Here is a 23,117-nt window from a genome sequence, read left to right as displayed (position 1 = left end):
TTTTAAATTTGCAAGAATAATCGAACACATTTGAACCATTAAATTTAAATAAGTGAAGGACATCGAATGGATAAAAAACAGTAATACATATTAAAGAAAAATGATAAATTCTTCTAAGTAGAGAATAAAATAAATGCTACATTGTTAATGAAAAATAAGTTTTTATACTTGAGATGATTTAAAAAAGTTATAAAATAAAAAAAATATCAAAATATTAATTATTAATTAATTTTTTATAATTAATTTTTGTTAAAACAAAACAACTATTTTAGTTACTATTATTTTACCATAAATTTTTATAGTATTTGAATATTGTAACGCGAGAAAATGATTTTATTTAATTTTTAATATTATTATATCAAATTAATTAAATAAGTTAGATATATTTGTAAAATATAATAAATATTTTATCGAATGAATTTGAATTCATTCTATAATTAATAAAGATATAAATCGTTAAAGTTAAACATACGTTAGTGTCCAAATATTATTGTGTGTATTATAAGTAATAAAATTTACTACAAGACTTATTTTATTTATCCCTACTTAAATAGAGATTAAAATTCCAATTCTACAATTAATCAAACATAATTATTTATTCTTTATATTTTAATCGATGTTAAAAAATCGAATATATTTAACATGTTATTAATAAATATATTATAATTATAAATATTATAAATATATATTAATAATTATAATACTTTTCTGTAATTAATATTGTTTAATGCTTGTGAATTCCATGAATTTATACATATAATCATTAAAATTATATAATGTATATTCATTTTAGATTATAGTTTTGATAAATTATGTTGCGTATTATAAATATTTAAAAATGCTTATAATAAATTAAAATTTTTTAGCTACATACATTATATTATATAAAAAAGAAACTAAATACAAATATAACCATATTAAAAAAGTTTAAAATATAACAAAAATTAAGTGTAACTCGCTTTCCAATATGTAATCTATTTACAATTAATTTATTTAGTTCGTACATAATTCATACATAACTTTGAAGAAATCAAATTATTGAAAAAATAAATAAAATTATTTTATCTAATTTATGATCGAAGGAAATGGTGATTACTTTATTAGATATACATATATTTGTTCTATACTAAATTTCATTTTGATATATTAATATTTTTGGAATTATATATTATTTAATATTTTCATTTTTTTTCTTAATTTTAAATTTATATTTAATGGAATTTAGTGTTCTTTCTGGTAGCATTATAAAGAGCAAATCCTTAATTTTAAGATAAAAAAAATTAGTTAACTGTTATTGAGGTAGCTGCAATAATTTTTATTATTATTGATGCGCTAATGATGCATTATCAATCACCTTGAAATCAAGATTTTTATGTAAAATTTTTTTTGTACTGATAAACTTTCAAAATTCAATTTTTTATCTAGTCATTTTAAACATCAAATTTCAATTCAGTTACAAAATATGTAATGAACAGAATATATATATAAGCGTCTTCAATCATTCTGAGAACTTTAATATATAATTTAAAAAATCTAACTTTCTTCTAATGTTTTATAGAATAGTGCAGTTAGAAAATAGCAAACTACCAGAAAAAAAATAATAAATAAAAATGTAATAAAATAAATATTTAATAAAGTAGTACGTTAATAAATATAGAAGCAAACAAAAAGTATCTACATTTTAATAACTTTTTCAACATTGAATTAAATAACTTGAATTTTTTTAACAACTTAAAAGTAGTTTATTACATAATGTTATTACATAATAAAAAAAATTTTGAAGGAATTACAATTAATCAAAATTATGAAGTAAAGTTTTTTTTATATGAATTTGTAAAAACGATTTTTTTTATTTTTTTTATTTTGATTCTGACCAATTGCAACTTTTTCAGAATTTTTTTTATATATCATATAATAAACTAAATTTTTAATTTCTAAAAAAAAATTCAAGTTTTGCTAATTTTAAAAAAATTATTCTATTTTACTTTGTAGACTTATATTTTTATCGATGAATAAAATATAATAAATTGTAAATTATAAATTGTAATAAATTGTAATAAATTAAGTAAGTTGTAATAAATAATAAATTTCAATAAAAAATTATAAATTAAAATAGATTTCTTAAATTGTAAATTGTTATTAAATAAAGTAAAAAAAATATATTAATGTTTGTTAAAATTAATTTAAAAAAAATTTATAAAATAATATTTTTACATTATTATTATTTTATATAATATATAATCATTCTATACAATATATTAATTAAGTTTAATTAATTAATTTACAATATATTAATTAATAATAATATTAAATTTTATATTATTTTAAAAATGTTTCATTGCGTTTCATATATTTAATAATTCATTTATAAATGATATTAAAAAATAAATTTTATTAATTGTTTTGTATTCATAAGACTACAAATATATGTTATAATAGCAAAAAGAAAAAAATTAAAAATAAATATATGATTTCAGTTAGAAAATAATTTTCACCGCGTTTGGAAGATAAATACTCTACTATGCATCGAACTAACTCTACTAACGAAAGAAGAGATAGACGTTTTGAGAATTGGAGTCACTTTAGTATAAATAAGAGACAATATACTTGAATGAGATAGAAAGAAAATCAATATTTTATTATTCAAAATTGACGTTCGAAAATCACATCGGAATACTACTGTTTTATATTTTTATTATTGATTTTTAATTTGAGAAACATAAAAATATTAAGTTAAATATTAGTTAAAATATTTTATTATTTGACGATATTTTATTATTTAAGGATAATTCCATTTTAAAAAAGAAATAATTATAATAATTATGATTAATGAAACGGTAAATTAATAAAGCATCTAAAAATAGAAAAAATATATATATTATTACAATATATATAATAATGATATTATAAATTTTCTTATTTTTAAAACAAATATTTTATTTTACAAAAATTATTCTAAATTGTAAAATTTTCTATTTTTTTCAAATTTTTATTTTTATTATGCAATTTATATTGCATCAATTTTTTATCAATAAATATTACATACAATGAAATGATTATAAAATATCATTATAAGATTGAAATATTTCGTCATATATTTATTTATTATTTCATATTTACATCTGTTGCGGAAAATAAATTGAAAACTCAAAAAACATAGGAAATATATTACTATTAAACAAAAAATTGAAGATAAATGAATTAAATAATTATTTAATAATGTTAATTAATTAAATAATTATATTATTAAAGAATTATTTAATAATTAAATTTAAATTATATGAAACTTTTATTAATTACAAAATAATAAATAAAATAATAATTAAATATATTTTTGTGCAGAAAATATGAGAAAGTAAATTATGGAAAAAAAAAATTTTAAATTATAGTCACGAACTTAATACAAAACTTAATATCTGTAATTATTTATAATTTTTTGAAGTCTTTTTGGCATATTTTTATTTATATTTTATAAATATTATTTATATCCTATTCATATTTTATATTTTATAATTTAATAATTATATTTTGATCAATTTCAAACTACGTTTAATAATAGCTTTTAAAACAATACTTTAGTAATTTTCAATGTTTTGTAAATAAATATTAATAAAAAATAAAAATACATTCCTATAAATATTTGGGTTTGGAGATGAAATTAGAACATGATGCATTGCAATAAATGATTTTTTTTGAATTTATTGATTATTTTGTATAAACATTGTGTGTTTAATAATACATCAATGCTTTGTTGCAAAATAATATGTATGCATTTAAATCATTTTTTTCAATTATTTCTATTAAATTTTATGATAAAATATTCTCAAATTCTCTTCTGTCAATATATCTTTTATATAGAATAATCCAATAATTTTATTCATTTTGAATATCTATTATTTGTGACAATATGAAAAAATCTTGTATACAATTTTATTTACCATGAGAAAAGGCATAATATAATGTAAATACTTTTTTGTTTGAGTGGACACGTTGAGGGTATTTTAAGATCATCTATATTTTTTTGACCGAAATTTTTTATGTCAATTTTATATATTTTTTTATAAATTATAATTTTTATAAATTAATTCAATGAATTATTTTTAAAGCTAATTAACTTCAAATTTTCTTGTAAAATGATTTTAGAAGATTTCGAAATATTGATCGTTTGTGATAATATAAAATTGTAATTTTATGATTATTCAATCACATGCACATTTTATTATCTTTTATTCTATATATATTGCAGTAATTTTTTTATATTTTCGCACAACACTTTTTGATAAACAATATTTTTTTCAAAGTTCCTCCCCAAAAAAAATCCAAATAATCAGACGTTAAATCAGGAGATCAAACCAACCACAAAAGTTATATTCCTTGTTTTATCCATTTGAGCAAAGTTCTCATTTAAAGCATTTTTTATTCTTCATAATGTTTTAGGCATATTACATCGTATTATGTCATACAATTATTTAACGAAAAATTACAGTATTTCGATCAAAAAAATACAAATGATTTTAAAATATCTTCAATATATAATATTAACTCATATAAAAAATACTTACATCATATTATGCCTCCTCTCAACAAACACCGAACAAAATCGACTATATAAAATTTTTTCGTATTGTAATAAATATATATTCAAAGTGGACAAAGTTATTGGAGCTTGTTCAATAAATTGATTATTCTATATTTATTCCGCGCTAGTATCAATCTTATATGTTTAACGGAATAATTATAAAAATCTTAAAATTTTGTCTCATTTTTATTTATTTACAAATTCTTTTACTAAATAAAATTATTTAATAAAATAATATTTTATGTAATAAAGTTCAAAATTGATTCGTTATAAAGAAAATAGATTTTTTAAAAATCTTTTTTTTACATCATCTGTTTTTTATAAATATTTATTTATTTCTATTTGTAGATATTTTGATTTTTTGCAAACCTATTGTTTTTTAAATACTTTTCTAATCTTCTGCAATGATATTAAAATATAAATTCTAAATACTTTCTTTAATAATTTCTTTAATCACAAAATATTCGTAGTCTTTCTTTATTAATATTTAATTTTTAATTTTTAAGTAATTTTAATTTCAAAAGTAATATCACTTTTTAAAAACCCACGTTATATAAAGATAGGTCTAATAAAATCTATTATAAAATATAAGAAATATAATTTATAAATTACTCTTTAAAATAATGATAATATTATATATGATAATATATGAAAAATTTGTCAATTTACTTTCTGCATGACAGTAAATAAATTTTTATTTATGCATGTTTTAAGTTTATATTTATATTAAAGAATAAACTTCAAATAAATATACCATTATCATTCGAATCATACTGAACAAATAAAAAAGATATATTTTCGTTTTTAATAAAAAACAATCAGAAATACAGAAAGTGAAAGTGCATAATATACATTATGCAAAAGAACTATAAAATATTTATTATTTTAGTGAATTTATAATTTATTTTATTTTATTGTACAATTAATAAATCAATCAATGTGTAAATATAGTTTTTTAACAAAATATGTATAACTTATTCATAATAATTATGAAAATTTCAAATTAATGAGATTATTTAAATTATTATTTATCTATTCTTCAAGAAAAATCAATAAAAGTATAAGACAGATAATAATATTTTTGTAAAATAAATAATAATATTTCATAGAAAATAAACTTTATTTTCTTATTAATAATATATAATATTATATTTTTGCAATATTTTCTTGAAATATCATTTTTTTATTTTTTTATATTATCAAATTTTTTATCATTTGAATAAATATCTCGGGCATGTATTCCAATACATTTCAATACAATATTGAAATCTAAAGATCAAACAAATCATGATAAACTTTTAATTATTATTATTAATTATTATAAATTAATTAATATAATTTATTTAGTTCTAGAAAATTTTTAATATGTTTCACAGTATATATGTTTGAATTATCGCGTTGGAATAGAAATTTTTTTTTTTATTTAATATATTTGCAACAATAAAATGCAAAAATATAATTGGAAGAATAAAAAAATAAATTTTAATAAATTGATAAAATAAACTTACAATCGGAGAGCAGAGAAAAAAATAAACAGTAAGAAAATAATATTTTTTGATAAAATATGCTTTAATTTAAATAATAGATAGATCAAATTATTATTTTTATCATTACAAAAAAAAAGGACTTATGAAACAAAAAAGATAAATCGAACGGAAATAGAAAGCAATATTTGTAATAAATATAATATCAAATTTATTCATCAAAAAGTGAATAGCAAGTTACGTGCAAACGATCAATTGATTAAACATTTTCGTCGGATTTTCAAAAAATTTTAACACAATAATTTAAGTATACATACTGTGAAATACATTACAGATTTTTTAGGAGGAAATGAAAGTAAAATTTTATTATAAATTGCATGATCTCTATATCTCAATATTATTGAAAATTGTTAGAAAATGTTTGTCCAATATATTTATTTAAATAACAAACAATTTGGTAATATAAAAGAAAAAATTATATTTTAAAAAGATGAAAAGCGTTAAATTAAAAAGTTAATAAAAATTTATAAAAATCATTATAATACAAAAGAGAAACAATTGAAGTCATTAAGAAAAAAAAACTACACATTATTTAATTAAAAAATGAAGTTTATTTTTTATGAATTATTGTTATTTATTTTACTAAAACTGTTACTTGTCTTCAATTTTGTCACACTGGTTCTTTTTAAAGAATATGTAATTCTAAATAATTTTCAATTAACTTGAAATTTTCACAATTATTACAAATATATGTATTTACTAAAGAACTATACTTACATATTGATAAATGTATAAAAAATTAAAAATAAATCATAATATTCATAAAAATGGTAATAAGTATTATACAGCTTTGTTGCGAAATATATTTTTTACAAATTGGATTTCAATTCCAACTATTATCGTGCATTAATGTTAAGAATGATACGAAAATAATAAAGCGGTGCTCAGTGAAATGTGGGGCAAAAAATGCATTAAATGTTACGTGCATTCTGTATCCTAACTCTATCGATATTCTGTTATTTGAAATCAATAATAGATAAGTACATATTTAAATATACATATTTAAGTAAATATGTACATGACACAGCATATATATACATGATATACATGATATATTTAAAAATATTGAATTGAAATCTTTAAAAATAAGAATTCTATAAAATTTGAAATATTCTATTTAGTTTTTTTTTTTTTTTTTACCAAATAAAATAATTTTTATACGAAAATTTTTAAAAAAATTTGTAGTAATTATAGAATTAGTGTACAGTGAAAATTGGATATAGAAATAAATCGTAATAAAAACTTGTAAATCATAGCAAACTAAAACTATGATAGTATAATCACTATCTATCTCCATAACTAAAATAATTATCAAATACACAATTTGTTATCTTTTACTTAACAATCTATATATCATCTTTTCACAGCTATTGCTCACATAAATATATAAGTAAATACTTACTATATATATATATATAAACTGTAGTTAATTCCTACGTTGACCATAACAGAAGATGTGAGAGATTTTTTTTGAAAGTCGATATTTCAGAATATATGGAATCAAATTTCATAAAATGTCACATCCACATTTTATAACTCATAGCATTCAAGCTTTCCAAAGACGTGGAATATAAATGCGTTGATTGATAAGCCTATTCTGCATCTCATTCATTATCCCTATTCGTTAATTCATAAAACTGAATAATCCTGCGACATCTATGTATTGAAAAGACATATCTATTCTTTCATTTATCATATTCATTCGTTTATAATTTTCAGTTCATTATTGTTACAAACAAATATCATTAAATTTTAAATGTAAATTTAAATTTGAATAATCGTGAATTTAAAATAAAATTTAAAATTAAATGATAAATGGGATATATAAACGCAATATTTAAAATATTCGAAATTCTCTGTAGATGGCGGTGATGTGTATCAGTGAATTAATTAAGAAGGTATCTCTTATCATCAGTTTGTAAGTGGCGCGCAACTAAGTAAAATGTCATTTTACACGTTTTCCATTTCGATTTAATATATTTTGTTCATTCTCTAATAGTTTTTATCTTTTTCTTTTAATGATATGATCATAGTAACAAATCGTAAGTTCTCGAACCATACTTTTTCTACATCATTGAAATTAATTATCGTTATCTTTGATTGCACTCAATCGTCGCTTCATCGATTTCAAAATCGATCAATGGCGTCTCCTATTGCACTCGTGTTTGCGTTATTCGATATTAACAGATGATTTATTCCACTTTACTACTCATTCGATCATCTTACGACTACAAAGCGGTAAGATTTCGAGACAAGTGCATCTTTTGTTTTGATACGTTTTTGACACCAAGCAAAGCATAAATCGAATAATGTCGAATGTTTTATACGTTGTATCATATGTATTGTAATCAATATATTATCTAAACATGTATTTGACATCGTTTTAACGCTAAATCATGAAGCTAATGGATGAAACTTCCGTTCAATTTGAATTTGACATTTTTTTCCCTATTTTTTCCCCATCAATTATTCAATTATTCTTTAAAAATTATTTTTTACATTATTTCGAACAATTTCATTCGTTCGTTATATTCATCGCGTACATTTGACGTGAATCTTCAAATTGTTAAAACACATAGGGGACAAAATGGCGGGAAAACATGTGCAGTACGAATTTAGTTTCGCAGGGTAAAAGAGGACACAAACGGTGCATTACCTATGATCGATAATTTAGCTTTCTAACGATAAAATCGTAAAAAAGTTATTTTTCCCGGTAATAACAGTTGCTAAAATTTAAACCCGCCTTGATCTATCATTTGAATTAATAATACTTCGTGAGGTTTAATTATATCTCCATGTTTATGTGTTCGAGAACTAAACTAAAATATATCAATTATTGATGAAATACAAGCAGGAAACGCAAACAATGTGAGGAGAGAAATATGAAAATTTGACGTAACAGAAGAATCGAAATATGATTTACTTTTATATATCTAAATACGCGTCTCGCATATAATTGTACAATAATTATCAAAGCAGGAATCGTTTGCAAGAGATCGTTCGTTATGTTTGAAAATGCGAGATCAGATTATCAACAGTATACTTTACTTATTCATATGTTCAATTCTACAGTCAAAAATATATTTTACACCAGAAATTTAACATTATGATACTTATATGTATGTATATACATATATATACATATATATATATATAAATCTCTACATATATATATATACATATATATATATATATACATACATACATACATACGTACATACATATATACATACATGCATACATACATGCATACTCACATACATACGTTCATCCACAAATACGTAGACGCGCATACTTGAAACGAATACGAAGAAATAATTTATTTTTCATGTCCAAACATTCGAAAAGGCTAGGTAAAGGATAATAAATTCATCGATCAATTGTTTTCGAATGAATTAGAAAAAAAAGATTATTGAGTATTGCAAATTCTATTGCAAGTTGATCGTTTTCGTTCGAGAATAAAAAAAAGAAATTTCATTCGAACAAAATCTATGCGAAAAGAGAAAAAAAAAAATAATGGTTCAGAAATAAGATATCAATTTGTGACATTCATTTCTTTATACGATCGTTTCTCAGTAGCTTATAGAAGAAAGAGAGAGCAGCTGACGGACTCCATTGCGAACACCTTTGCAAAGAGTACGCATGTTAAACCAGTTCTCTCCTTCAAGGATAGGCTCCTCCCAGATCTTTTATGAACAATCTTGTTCCTCCATTGGCTAGAAAACGTACGATCGATGGTTGTCGTCGCGCAAACGTTTAATCCCTTTTTTCTTTTTTTTTTTTTTTGCGATTTCGCAAAAGCGAACAAGTAATGTCTGTATATATATATATATAGAAAAAAAATTAGAAAGGAACGTTGCGTGAAAAACACAATGAATCGATAATGATAAGATAAATTGTTTAGATCGGAGACGCAACACCGGTCGAATACTGCAAGTCAAGCAAACGCATGAACACGCGAAAATACATCTTCCGTTTGAACTGGATGAACCGCATCATTTCTATCGGTCTCGTAATCGGTTGGTCACGTCGAGTGTTGAGGTGGCGGAAGCGCAATTTCATATCCGGTTGGCATACTCTGTTGATGATGTTGATAATGATGAGCAGTGGACATCATCTGATGATGCGTTTGCTGGTAATACTGATGATGCATGCTCGAATGGGTAGAATAATAGACGGAAGTCTGGTCCGTGTCTTTACCTGAAAACACGAGCGATTCGATTAAAACGAACGTCTCGATCCGAGACAAATGAAACAAGGATGAGTAAAACTAAGACTTACCGGTCTCGCAAACCCCGCGGCCGTAGCACAAGGCTTTAACATCGTTCATAGGGCTAAGGCTGCCGCTGTGGGGATGCGTGGTGTGCACGGAGGATGGGGCTACGGGTGTCGCGTATCTCGGATGACGAGAAGCCATGGGGCTCATACCCATCGGGCTACACGGATTCACGGCAACCGGTGACATGCTCATCGTCGAGAGCGGCGACATTGCGAGATTCGTGCCGTTCGAATCGATGCTCTGCAAAGATTGAATGCTCTCCCCATTGGTAACCGAGCCGGTGATCACGTTGCTCGCGTTATTCTGGCAGTTCAACGGTAACATGTCTCTGAAACGAGGAAGATGAAGTAAAGGAGCGATCGAGAGCGTATTCGCGACACGATGTTATAACGTGTTACAGAACGAAATTATTAGTTTTTTTTTTTTTCTTTTCTATCTACGGGAGATGTGCGCGGAGACACACGCGTGGCATTGGTCATAGTCGATACATGCGAGAGAAATACGCCGCCGCTGAGAGAGAGAGGGAGAAATTGGCCGTGTACCGCCATAAATCTCTGTCAATCTCGTAAAGAGAGTCGACAGGGATGAAAAATCGAAGGAAAGGTTCAAAGAGAGAGGTTGGAGGGAAGCACATGCGAGGTCGTTCATTGTCTTACCCAAATTCGAAAAAACCTGTGACCCTTGGCCCGGGAAGGATCGAGGGCGATCGAGGGTTCACAGGCATAGACGCGCGTGCACGCGGCTCATTCGTTCCAAGAATTTTTTCAACACGCTCGAAAAAGGTGGAGGACAGAGAGAGAGAGAGAGAGAGAGAATAAGAGAAAAGGAGAAAAGGTAGCTCGTTCGCGACGCATTGTTCCATAGCCATTTGCACGCGCGAACTGTTTCCTCCGACTTCTCTACCCTGATCTTTCCCTATACATATACGTGTTCGCGTTAGCATTAGTATTAACGTTAATGTTCACAACACGCACGTGCACGCACGGTGGTCCGTATGCAAGCAGCTCCGCCCCCGACTACGCTTCGTTTCTGCCACTTCGTTTCTATACCTCTCCGTTGACGACCGCGCGGATTTTTATGGTCGCGCTCCAAGGTCTAAACTCTCCAAGCCAGAACTCGACTCGGCCCGATTCCTTTTTCGAACGCGACTACCTCGTGGTGAAATTCACGTGGTGGTTTCGATTCGATTTTGATTCGAACGCAGGAGGACAGGAAAAAAAAAAAAAAAAAAAAAAAGAAGCAGTGTCTGCGAGGCAGAACGCGCTCGAAGTTGGATGGAAGCAGCGGTGGAGGGTTGGTCGTGGCCTTTATGTAGTAAACTATTGGTAGTGCGAACAGCTCAATGGTGAAACGAGAGACGTAACCGAAGCTGCGTCATAAAACGGTAATAGGGCGTCGCATTTCCTTTTCGTAGAGGTTTTCGCCGAGGGAGTGGGACACGTTAGGGGCGGAACTAGGAGAAAGCTCGAGCGAGGAGCACCTTCGCGATAATTTTTTCCGAAATGGCCCGAATAACTTTGGCGAAAAGCGAGCGCACGGTTGCGAAGAAGTGAAAAAAAGAAAAGGGAGCGCGTATACGTACATACATAGTGCGGCGAGCAAAATCGTCGCAAACCTCCGAGCCAAGGCAGACCGTGACCGAGACCACATCGAAGCCATAACAACACGCGTCTCTCTTTCTCCCATTTCGCTTATCCATTTTACACGCGCGCGACTTGCCTACGCAGCGACGAAATTCCAGCGATCGGAACGAACTGCCGCGCGATAATCCGTATAAATTTTCCGAGAACGAATTTTCATTGTAATGAAAAAGTGGAAAATCCGAATACTCTTTATTCTTATTTACTCTATATTTTTCGCTTATGTAATTCGCCAGAAGTGTACGAGAATAAACGTATACAAAACGTATAAATAAACGTTTACACACACATATATATATATATATATATATATGTTTTTTAAAAAGAAGATGGAAACACCGCGAGAAGGATGGAGAAACAGTTTGGGGTAATAGTGGGTTTTCCTCGAAAAGAAGAAACTCGCGCGATGATCTCGGTCGGAGGCTCGTTCGGGGAATGATTTACCGTGTTCGAAATGGTCGGTCAACGTGTGCCCCTCGAAGAAAAACGCACGACCCTGTACACATGTCGAAACACTTGTTGCTCGGTGGAAAAGTCGAGGACCCCCCGTTGACACACGTGCCCTCCATGCGAGGAAAGTTGGTCGCGGAATGGTTTCGCGTCTCGGTCGGGAGCCATCCTCTTGGGAGGGGAGGGAGGGAGGGGGGGGGAGGAGAATTTTTAAGACGCGCGAAAGAAAGACGCGCGAAAAAACTTACGTTCTCGTTTGCGGCGTGCGATCCCTCTGCCGTCGATTTTTGAACCAATTAGCCACCTGAGTCAAGGTCAGGCCGGTCTCCTTCGCCAAATTCTTCTTCTCTTCGGAGAGTGGATACTTTGTCCTCATGTAGCATTGTTTCAGCGCGTTTCTCGAACGTTCCTTGAAGCAGTACACCACCTCCTCGCCGTCCCAAATCGTCTTTGGCAATGGATACTTTTTCCGTAGCCGATATTTGTCAACCGGGCCAAGCGGCCGCCCCCGGATCTTTTCCGCCTCGCGATAATGCGACTTGTACCACATCTGCTGTAGTTCCGGGTGCCGATCCGAGGAGAACGGATGGCTCTCCAGGATCGAGTAGAGCTCGTGGTAAGCGCCCCGATGAAAAGCCACCGTGGCTCTTGCTATCAGCACGTTCTCGTCGCGGCGGAACAACTCGCCAGGCGGCAACGACCATAGGAGCCTATCATCGAAACGTGCGTTCCTTTTAGATTTAACCGTTCAACCGTTATTTATATTATATTCCACGATTCGAATCGACGAATTGAGATCGAGAATTATTGCGGAAGGTGGAAGGAAGGAAGGAAGGAAGGAGACGGACGAGGGGGATAGGAGGTTAAATTTCAAGGATCAATATTTTATTAGAGAGAGAGAGAGAGAGAGAGAGAGAGGATAAAGAAGCGCGAAACGCGGATTCGTCTCGTCCTCTCGGCGATAAGAAGAGATTTCGACGGGCGCCGTTCGCGAACCGAGTCGGTTCGAAAAGGAAAGAGAAAATAAAACAAAGAAGAAGGAAGGAACGATCTTTACCTCGTGAGCTTCTCAATATCCTGCCTCTGCGATAACGCCTTGCACATACAAGATATCTGGTCCGGTGTATAGTTACTGGCCGTAATTCCCAGAGAAAGTCCACCGATGTTTCCTATATTGGTGGACGTATTCGCGGAACTACAAGTGGTCAACTCTTGAGGATACTGAAGACTGCCACCACCGTTCGAGGCGGACGTTAGATTTTGCGAATGCGTCTGATGCGTCAACGCGAGCCCGGGCATCGACGAATCGTCAAATTGTCCCGTGGACGTGTTCCGGTGCATAACACCTATCTGGCTGTTGCATTCGCTATTCGGCGACGACAGTTGATCCGAGCTATCGGGCATTCTCGTTGTCGATTTCTTTTTTTTTTTTTTTTTTTTTTTTTTTCCCTCTTTTCAACCGGTCACACGAGGCTCATTTCTCCGTTGCGACGTCCGAGCGCTTCGCCTGCAACCACGATCGCGGACTCGCGTTATCGATCGGAGGAATAAACGCGATTCGAACGTCGTACGACGCGTACCTTCGGTTTGATGTAACTTGGCGGAAAAATAAGCATCCGTTGCTCGAACGATCGACGCTTATTCGATCGACCGTGTTTCATTCACGTCCCCGCCATTCGGTATCTTCATTCATAAATCCTTACCGCCGGTGCACATCAATCTCCGGTGCAACGTAGTTCCATCGAGTCCAGAAACGAGGCTTCGTTCGAGCCTCGCGACATTTATCACATACAATTCTGTTCAACACCGTAATCACCTCTCGGAGCACACTTCTCACAGAGTCGAACGGATACGCGATCCCGTCGGGCGAAATGATTTTACGATGATAAAAAAAAAAAAGAAGTAACGCGTCGATCGCGTGTCGAGCGCGGTAACACGGTTCTCCTGCTACTGTGGTAACGCGAACGACGATTGTAGTGGTGCCAATGGCACTGCCGATCACTCCGCGCCGATGTCGGTGCCGATGCAGTTGGTGGAGGAGGTTGTCGGCGGGTGCCCTCTCTCTTTCTCTCTCCCTCGTCATCTTCCGCTCGAGCTTCTTTTTCGTTTTTCGTAACGCGCTCGTACGCCGAGGAGTGGAGCGCAACACGGCACGATACGACGCGCTCGCTCCTCGCCATTGGTCGGCGGGGAGCGCGCCAGCTCGTCCCATTGGAGCGGCACGGGGGCGGTGCAAACTTCTACCCCCCGTCGAAAGCCACCCCATTCGGTGTCCACGGAGAGACCCACCGGCTTCCTCTTGCCGGTCTTTTCTCACCTAAGAACGATCCTTCCAACCTGTCCGATTTTCAAAATTCCCAATAACTTCGTGTCGCGCGATCTCCGTCGCGTCGGCCATTTGTCTCCGATTTCTAAGATAAAAAAAAAGAAAGAAAAAAATATGCCAAAATCGTGGAAAGTGGCGGACAAGTTACGCGTACAACATACGGTTGAATGAGTTCGCGGCCCACGTCTGAGAGTATAGGAGCGAAGCAACAAACACCGGAAACGGAACGCGACAACGTTACCGTACACCATGTTGTGATTCTACGTGGTGCTATCACGCCTCGCGTTCGATTAATTTCACAACACCTGCAACGATTCTCCCCCTCTCGCCCATCTTTTTATTTATCGCGAGTTTTACTTACCGACAACCTTATGCTTCCTTCTCTTTCCGTTTGGAACACGCGTAATTTTACCAATGAAAATCTATCTGCTGAACTAAATGCGCGCGATTCATCGTTTTCTTTTCCCGAAGCAACGATTACGCGTATCCGATTAAAGATTTCGTGGACGAAACGAAAAGAAATCCATAGGATGGGATGCGAGTAACGGAGAGAGAGAGAGAGAGAGAGAGAGAGAGAGAAGACTGGCAGGGGAGGACAGGATCTTGTCTTGTCCGTCGGCAGGAAGCGGATGGAAATAGCATCGAGTTTGACAGACCACCGGCGTTACGTAGATCAATGAGAGCCGATCTTCTCTGTCGGAGACAAACGAACGTGTCTTTTAACAGCCACGAAAATCTCGATCCCGGCCACGCCTTGCCAATCCTTTGAATTCGCTCCGCCTTTCCCGACTAATTGCCGATCACAGACAGACCAAAATGGATCGCGCGACTTTGACGAGCCCCCATCCGAAGTCAAGCCAAACCAAAATACTAACGACCTCTCAGAACAGACTTGGATCGCGGATAATCTCGGCATAGAAGAATCCCCAAACGCGTCGAGTCGCGCCGACTTTTCTTTCCTTCGCCTGTGGGAAAACTCGTTTCAATTCGGATAGCGCGCGTTAGACGGACCGATGACACTCGGTGAGGCAAGAACCGATGATAGAGGGGCGGTGCCGCGCTTTGCGATGGCGTCTCCTTCGATTTGGTGTCGGATGTCCTCCGAGCCGCCATTTTCCCACCCCTCTCTATCTCTTTCTCTCTCTCTCTCTCGCTCGCTCGCTGCTCGCTCGCTCGCTCTCTCTCCCCCTCCCTCTCCCTCACTCTCTCTCTCTCTCTCTTTTTCTCTTCTTCTCTCTTCCTCTTCCTCTCTCACCTTTATCCTCCGAGTATCTTCTTTGTATCCTTTGGCGCAGTTTTCGTAGGAATGCTTTCTTTTCGAAATGATTCCTGAAGGCAAATAGTTGTGTCGAACGTTCTTCCACGTTTCTTCCTTCTCTCTCTTGATATTATTAATCGGCTCGTTTGCTCGTTTTCGCGTTTATCCTCGAATAATATTTCGAAAGCTCGTCCAACGAATAAATCTCGCGGTAATCTCGTTCGGAATCGAGAGAGAGAGAGAGAGAGAGAGAGTGAAAAAGAATGATAATTCGGAAAGAAGAAATTCGTACCTGGATAAACAGAGGTGTTCCTGGCTCGATGAGTAGGAGACGGCATCGGGGGCAAACGATGAGAAGTGGAGGAGAAGGGAGAAAACGAAGGGAGCGAAGCAAAGCGGAACGTAACGGAACGAAGCGGAGCACCGTGAACGGTAGCAGCACCAGCATCGTATTTCGTTGTACCGCGTTTAATTGCATTCCAAAATGGCTCTGTGCAAAATCGACTCGCGACGATCCTCCATTTGTCCTCGTTCAGCCCCTTGTAACGCGACGGAAAGCGAGCTGTTGGCATCTTCACCGGTGTAAATCCAGATAAATTAAACCGGACTATCTCTCTCTCCCTCTCTCGAGTAGATTTGAACTCCGCGTTTCACACTACTCGGCACGGCTCGACATCGTTTTGTCCATGACGACAACGACGTCGACGACGACGTCAAGTATCTACGGTTTCACCTAAACCGGGCTACGGAACAAAGCGCGCACAGAGGGCTTTGCTACGACACTTTCATAAGTGGCGCGTGCTTAACTCTGGATGGAAGGAGAGATCCACGCGAGAGAAATTTTTATCGAAACGTATATTTAAAAATCATTAATTGCCGATAACCGAAATCGAACCGATAGTTTAAATTTCGCAATAAAATAGAGGCCGTCCAACGATAGACGAAAGAACGCCTTTGTCGCATCTCGTATTTCTATGCAAACACGTAGCTCGCTAGTCGTACGGATAGCTACGTTTATATATATATATATATATTCTCTAAAATTAATATCGGCGAACAATAAGCGGTGCGTTCGGCACGCGGGGATCGAAAGTTCCGACACGACGCGGCGGTCGCGTTGGTGGCCGACATCGGACACCGGCTCGTCGAGATAGCGACTATCTTTGCGCGCTCGTGCATTACATATACGCGAGACGACTAGAATCGTCGACGATCGGTCGACCGAATTTATTTTTAGAAACTGTTCGTACGTTCTCGGTACAAGCAGGTGAGCCAGCTCGATTTATTCTAAAAATTTCGCCGTTTCTCTTTCTCCCAAGTGATTCCGTTTCGTTGAATTTTCTCCCAATTTCGAAGTGGGTACGTTTCCGCAATCAGTCTCGGGATCGTAGCGATGGAAAGAGAGAAAAAGAAAAGCGCGAGATTATTCTCGTTTCGCGGGACAATGAAATATCGCGTTAGCGAGAGGATTAAGCGACGTAATCCGTCGGTTATTTTCCCATTAACGGCTCGGGGCGAGGGAGATCGGTGCAGGAGATTCTTTGGATGGAAAACGCGAACAGGCGTGAACACAGGTAGCCGGAGAGACCTTTCTAATGCTAGAAAATATGCCCTTTATGTGTCACTGGCCACTTTATGCGCCGTGTCAGTAGGTTCGCGTAGATTTCCAATCTTGGCGTCCTCTTCTTCTTGTTGTGTCTATCTTTTCACAACTTCGATATCGAACTTCTCGAAAATGATGTTCGATTGAACGATCGAATTTCTACTCGATACCGCGAACAGTTTAATCTTCGCATTGTTTATCCGATAAAAGATTCGATTTTGAGAGTAGACACGCGAGGAGATCTGTTAATTGCTATTTGTTAGCGGATAGAGAGATATGAAAATCGCGCCCAATGTAATTTACGGAGGGAATACGTAGCGAACGTAGGATGTCCTAATAGGCTAAAATTGCCGATTACACGGTTAGTTAGGCGCGCTCAGTGATTTGAGGGTAGTCGAAACGGTGGACTGTCATCGTCCCTATTGTAACGGGCATCGGCTAAACGCATTGCGCGAGGAACGGGCCTAACACGGAATGATTGCTCGGATTAAAAGGGCTACTAAGAGACGCATCGTTCTGAGAGAACGCTCCAAAAATCGTGTTATCTCTTTTACGTCGTTCAGCTTTTTCCCTACTTTCGTAAAAAAACTTTGTTGAAAAAAGAAAGAGATCGTTCCTTCTTTGTTTCGATCACGTGACGTATCTAGACGAAATTAAAAATGCGGCTTCAAAAAACGTTTGTTCTGCTCGATTTATCTTTGCATAATACTTGAGCGCATATTTGGTATTTTGACGTTGGCACGGTATTGTTACTTGATCGAAGAAACCGTTCCTAATATGCGCTACCTCGCACATTCGACCTCCTCTTATCTGCGAGGTTTGTGTCAGGTGAGTTTTGTGGGAAAAAATGGTGGACGCAGGTCTCTCGCTAGAATCGTCTTTCGCTGACTCGCACGATTTATCTGCAGGTAAAGTACGACTTTTGCACACTGGCACAAATCTGCCAAGACCTACAAACTCGTTCTCACACTTGTTTCTTTTTATTTTTCTATTTATATATATATATATATGTTGGATAGAAGCAAAATTAATTAAATTCGTTCTATTTAACGAATAAATGACAGATGTTTGTCACTGTGATGTGTGAAAAATCTTGACGATTTACACGCCAATATCGATTCGGACGATTCGAAATTTTTTCGAAAAAATTCCCATCTCATTCCGCTTCCTGTCGTGGACAACGCGCCCGTGCCCGCACTCGCATCAACAATAAAGGCTTGACGCCATAGAGGTATTTGCCACTGTTATGTCGACAATATGTTCCGGATCCTTAATAACGACAGCGAGCGGTATTAAGAGGTATTACAAAGCGGCGACACTTGAATGCGCGTCGAGGAGGGTTCTCACTCTTGAAAAGAGCATCTGAATACAGAAAACCCTGTTGGCCCTTCGATGTTATTATGAACTCCCTCCATTCACGCCACGTTCCCGTCTTCTTCTCTAACCTTTCCCCCCTCTCATTTTCTCTCTTTCTTTTACCCTCTACCCATCTCTGTGTTCATTTTTCAATCCGATAAACTTTCTCTTATATTCTAGCAAACGGTGTAACAAATACATTAATCGTCAGTTTGACAATTTTCCAATGTATCAAAAGATACGTTGCACGTTACAATTTACTACTTACTAATTAATTAATTAAAAAAAAAAAAAAAAAATCATCGATCTCAATCAATAAAATTGACGAAATAAAAAATTTGAAACGAATTATCATCCAATAATATCGTTGGCTTCGTATTACATTACCGAATCCATCACGTATGAGTGTAAAATTTTGTTTTTGTAAAAAACAAAATATCGGTTAAGATAATTATTTATTAAATTATACAAGCAATTCAAATTGTATCTCCATCTCATTTCATCTAACGCGAATTCATAACTTAACTTAATGTGGCTTAATAAATAAACTTTAATCAATATTATTTTTAATGCTAACTTTCACGTTTCATTCTAATATAAATTCTACAAATATTTCGTATATTAACATTCTATGGATAGACACGTTACGTGTAGTAGCTAACCCTCCAGGACATTTTTCCTTTCTGCGTACGCGTATCGTTGTCTCCCTTTTTCTCGTCAGGGATTAGTTTACAATCGATGAAATCGTCCATAACGCAATCAAGATTTATTTAATTAGAGGTTACGCCTAGGGAGGTTTCGTGTTTATAATTCTGTCCATCCGTACTCATAAATCTTCGATTTTCTTTTTTTTTTTTTTTTTTTTTTCGTGATTCTATTTCGATCAAGCAATATACGATTTGGCGTCATTATACGACAGAAGAAAATATAATTTGTTCGTAGAGGACGGTGTGTAAAACGCAATGAAGTTTTTATCTCGTGAAAGTAATACGTTATACTATTTGGAGAAGATGAAGTGTTAGAGAAGAAAACATAACGCTGTTACGATAATTCTTAACGCTGACCGCGCAGACATCTCAAGGCCGCGCCGTTTCTTTATCGGTTTATCATCTTCTATATAGTTGACCAAGCTACTCGCTACGCTGTGGGAATTGAGTAATTATCGCGTCATACCTCCGAGAGTTGTATTTATAGCGCCTCCAGGAAGCGCCTCCCCTCCGTCCACGTATATATGTATACTACCGATTAAAATGCGAGCCAATCTCGGACAAGCTGCTCGCTCAAAAGTTATCATTTGATTATATCGTGATCGTTCCTCTTACGACGCAACGCAATCCTGATTCTGCCCAGTTTTCTTATTCCATATATTCCTCCGTCACATCCGAGAAACGGACATCGCGTATTTCGCGTAACGAATTAAATCAGAGTTTTGATCAGACACTTGATCCGTCGCTCGCTCAATTTCTCGAATTTACGTAAATTTCCATGGCTACCGCTGAAAATCCACCAGCTTTGTCATGGCTGCAATTGGTTTTCTACCACGAAACCACGAAATAGGGAGGCGCAGGTAAGCAGCTTTTATGCGAACTAAATGGATTCTTCTAGCTGGGAGAGGCAACACAGTCGACTGATGCGCGTCAATAAGCGCGGTTTAAAATACAACTTACTTTCCGATCGATTACACAAATTTTCTAAATAATCACTTTTTTTTGATCGTCTTCTATCCTTCGTCTCTTCTTACGTTGTTATACATTCTCTTTGATTTCGATCGCGACGAAAATGAGCGTAATCTCATTAAATAGTAGAAGTAGAGAAGCCACGATTTATTAAGAGAACCCTCGTGGAGCGGTGTCACGCATGACGTAACTTATGGTTGGACAGCGATGCGAACGATATAGAGTAGAAGAGAATAGCCGTATATGTATAACGAAGGTTATGGTGTTACCGGTGGATGCTGGAGTGGCAGGGTGTCCAGTGACTCCCATGTCGGCTTGTTATCCGGACCGCCCCATCGTTATCTGCAATTACCCCAAAACAGCCCCTAGTTTATAAATTATAGACCATCCCCGTCCCCTTCCCTATCCCCTCTCCACTTCTCTATATCTATTCCTATCCCTATCTTTTTTCCTCTTTCTTCGTTCCGCTCGTATCTCGAACCCCCGCCACGAATCCCATCTGTCATCAAACGTAGCCAATTACGCGCAATTATTCCCGCAACCGTCCATTTTATATTCTTAATCGGTAATGTCTCGCGTCATTGATATTACACGCTGTTCCATTATCTCTCTCAGGGAATACAATTTTACACGGGGAGCACGCGTTCGAAGATTCGAGATTAAGAGGCGTAGGTAATCCTCGGTTACCGACGATCTTTTCGAAAGATTGGGCTGTCTAGCCAGCCAACCAGTAGAGGGACACGGATGCACGCGAACGACAATGCGATCGGCCTGCTCCACCCATTGTCGTGGAGATTTCAATAGACATTGCGACAATGAATAACGCCGGGTTGCGTAAACCCTGGGGGATTCCGCGCTCCACGCGGCCATAAGCCTGCTTGACTGTACTTTTCACGCCCTTTTCCACCACCTGAAATTATTATGTCGCACTATCCCCTCTCTCTTTTCCAAACACGCATCTGCTATTACACCTACCTACAGTATGTACATATATATATATATATCTTGTGTATGTAAATACTTATGTACGTACAAATTATGTCCTATGTCTAACATATGTATTTATGATTCGCCCGATGATCGTGTCGAAGAGAGATATCTTACGCAATTTCCAATTACGATTCATTACAGATGATACAGATTTTCGTTTTATTATATATATAATTCGTATACGACTCTTTATGATACGTTTATGTTATATTGAATGATATTCTATGGCCACAAAATATTAGTACGAACTTATAAATCAATAAACGAAATAATGGATTTAATAGAAATGTAAAAAAAATATTTTTCGTAGCGTTTCAACATAAACGTAAACTAACTTAAGATATGAAAACTATTTACTAGTAAACTATATGGTAATTTTAAATTATTTCATATAAGTTCAAATAATATAAAGTTGGATATATGGATATAATATATTAACTTATATTAGCGTTCGTACAATCATCGTGGCTTTCTCCACCAATCCATATTATATATATTTTATCGTTATATTAACTTTTTATTTTTTCATTGTATTACATCATTTTATATTGTCCTTTTTCCTTAACTCGATATATACACTGATTACGTAAATAAGAATTTTCTTAATGCGGTAATATATCGGTTATTTCCATTCTATAATTATTGCGATTACGATATATTCAAAAATACAAAATAACTTAGCTTAAGGGATTAATCGATCCATAAAACAAACTTGTATAACAGCCTTTATTTTTATCGATATGATACAATTTTATTCAACACGCTTTACCGATATAAGTACATATGTATTTCGTCTTTGTGAATTATATCTCGCGTCACGTTGATTCTTATCAGATTCAAAATTGCAGAAATAGGTCGAACTATATGATTCTCCTTGTGACGTTATCCTCTATTAATCTATTTATTGATTTATTCTGTTCTCAAAGCTCTGCACTTTTACATCATATTTCATTCGTCTCCCACCCCACAATCTCTTTTCTTTGTATAAATCTTTTTTTTTTTTTTTTACTCTCTCGCTCGCATTTCACTTTTAGCCGGCATCACTTCGCCTTGTAACGGGAAACATTGAAAATCGTCATCACATCGTGTCACATCTTCGATCAATCGAATAGCTATAACTATGAATAATAATATTTATAATAAGATTTACTTTTTTAGCACAAAAATACATTTTTATTAATTACATCTAAACCATAGTTTTGCATACCGACGGATCCTAAATTAGTTTATTGTATCTTGAAAAATTTAAACAGAGTGAGCACACATCACATCACTCTGTAAAGAGTATACTAGATTTGCTGGATTCACGTCTTCCGAATTGTTCGAACCGCGCGAAAAAAGAAACACACATTCCTTTATTCTGCCGACGTAACATCGTGAATCAAGTGCGATCATGTCGATTTTGTTACGGAAGTG

At 33.9% G+C, this 23,117-nt stretch overlaps 1 protein-coding gene across 1 annotated transcript; it reads right to left on the bottom strand.

Annotated features, from left to right (window-relative positions):
• Positions 1-10,033: 10,033 nt before the first annotated feature.
• Six4 (homeobox protein six4) lies at positions 10,034-13,896 on the bottom strand. Its single transcript, XM_003697864.4, has 4 exons — positions 13,550-13,896; positions 12,741-13,202; positions 10,405-10,730; positions 10,034-10,323 (listed from the first exon to the last, which is right to left on the bottom strand). The coding sequence occupies exons 1-4, from the start codon at positions 13,894-13,896 to the stop codon at positions 10,148-10,150; spliced, it is 1,311 nt and encodes a 436-aa protein (XP_003697912.1). The 3' UTR covers positions 10,034-10,147.
• Between the last annotated feature and the right edge of the window lie 9,221 nt (positions 13,897-23,117).

This window comes from Apis florea, unplaced genomic scaffold, assembly GCF_048593485.1.
Source record: "Apis florea isolate Af1SG1 unplaced genomic scaffold, ASM4859348v1 contig_3803_pilon, whole genome shotgun sequence".
NCBI lineage: Eukaryota > Metazoa > Arthropoda > Insecta > Hymenoptera > Apidae > Apis > Apis florea.
Note: the sequence above shows the minus strand (reverse complement) of the source record. Positions and strands in the feature narration are given on the sequence as shown.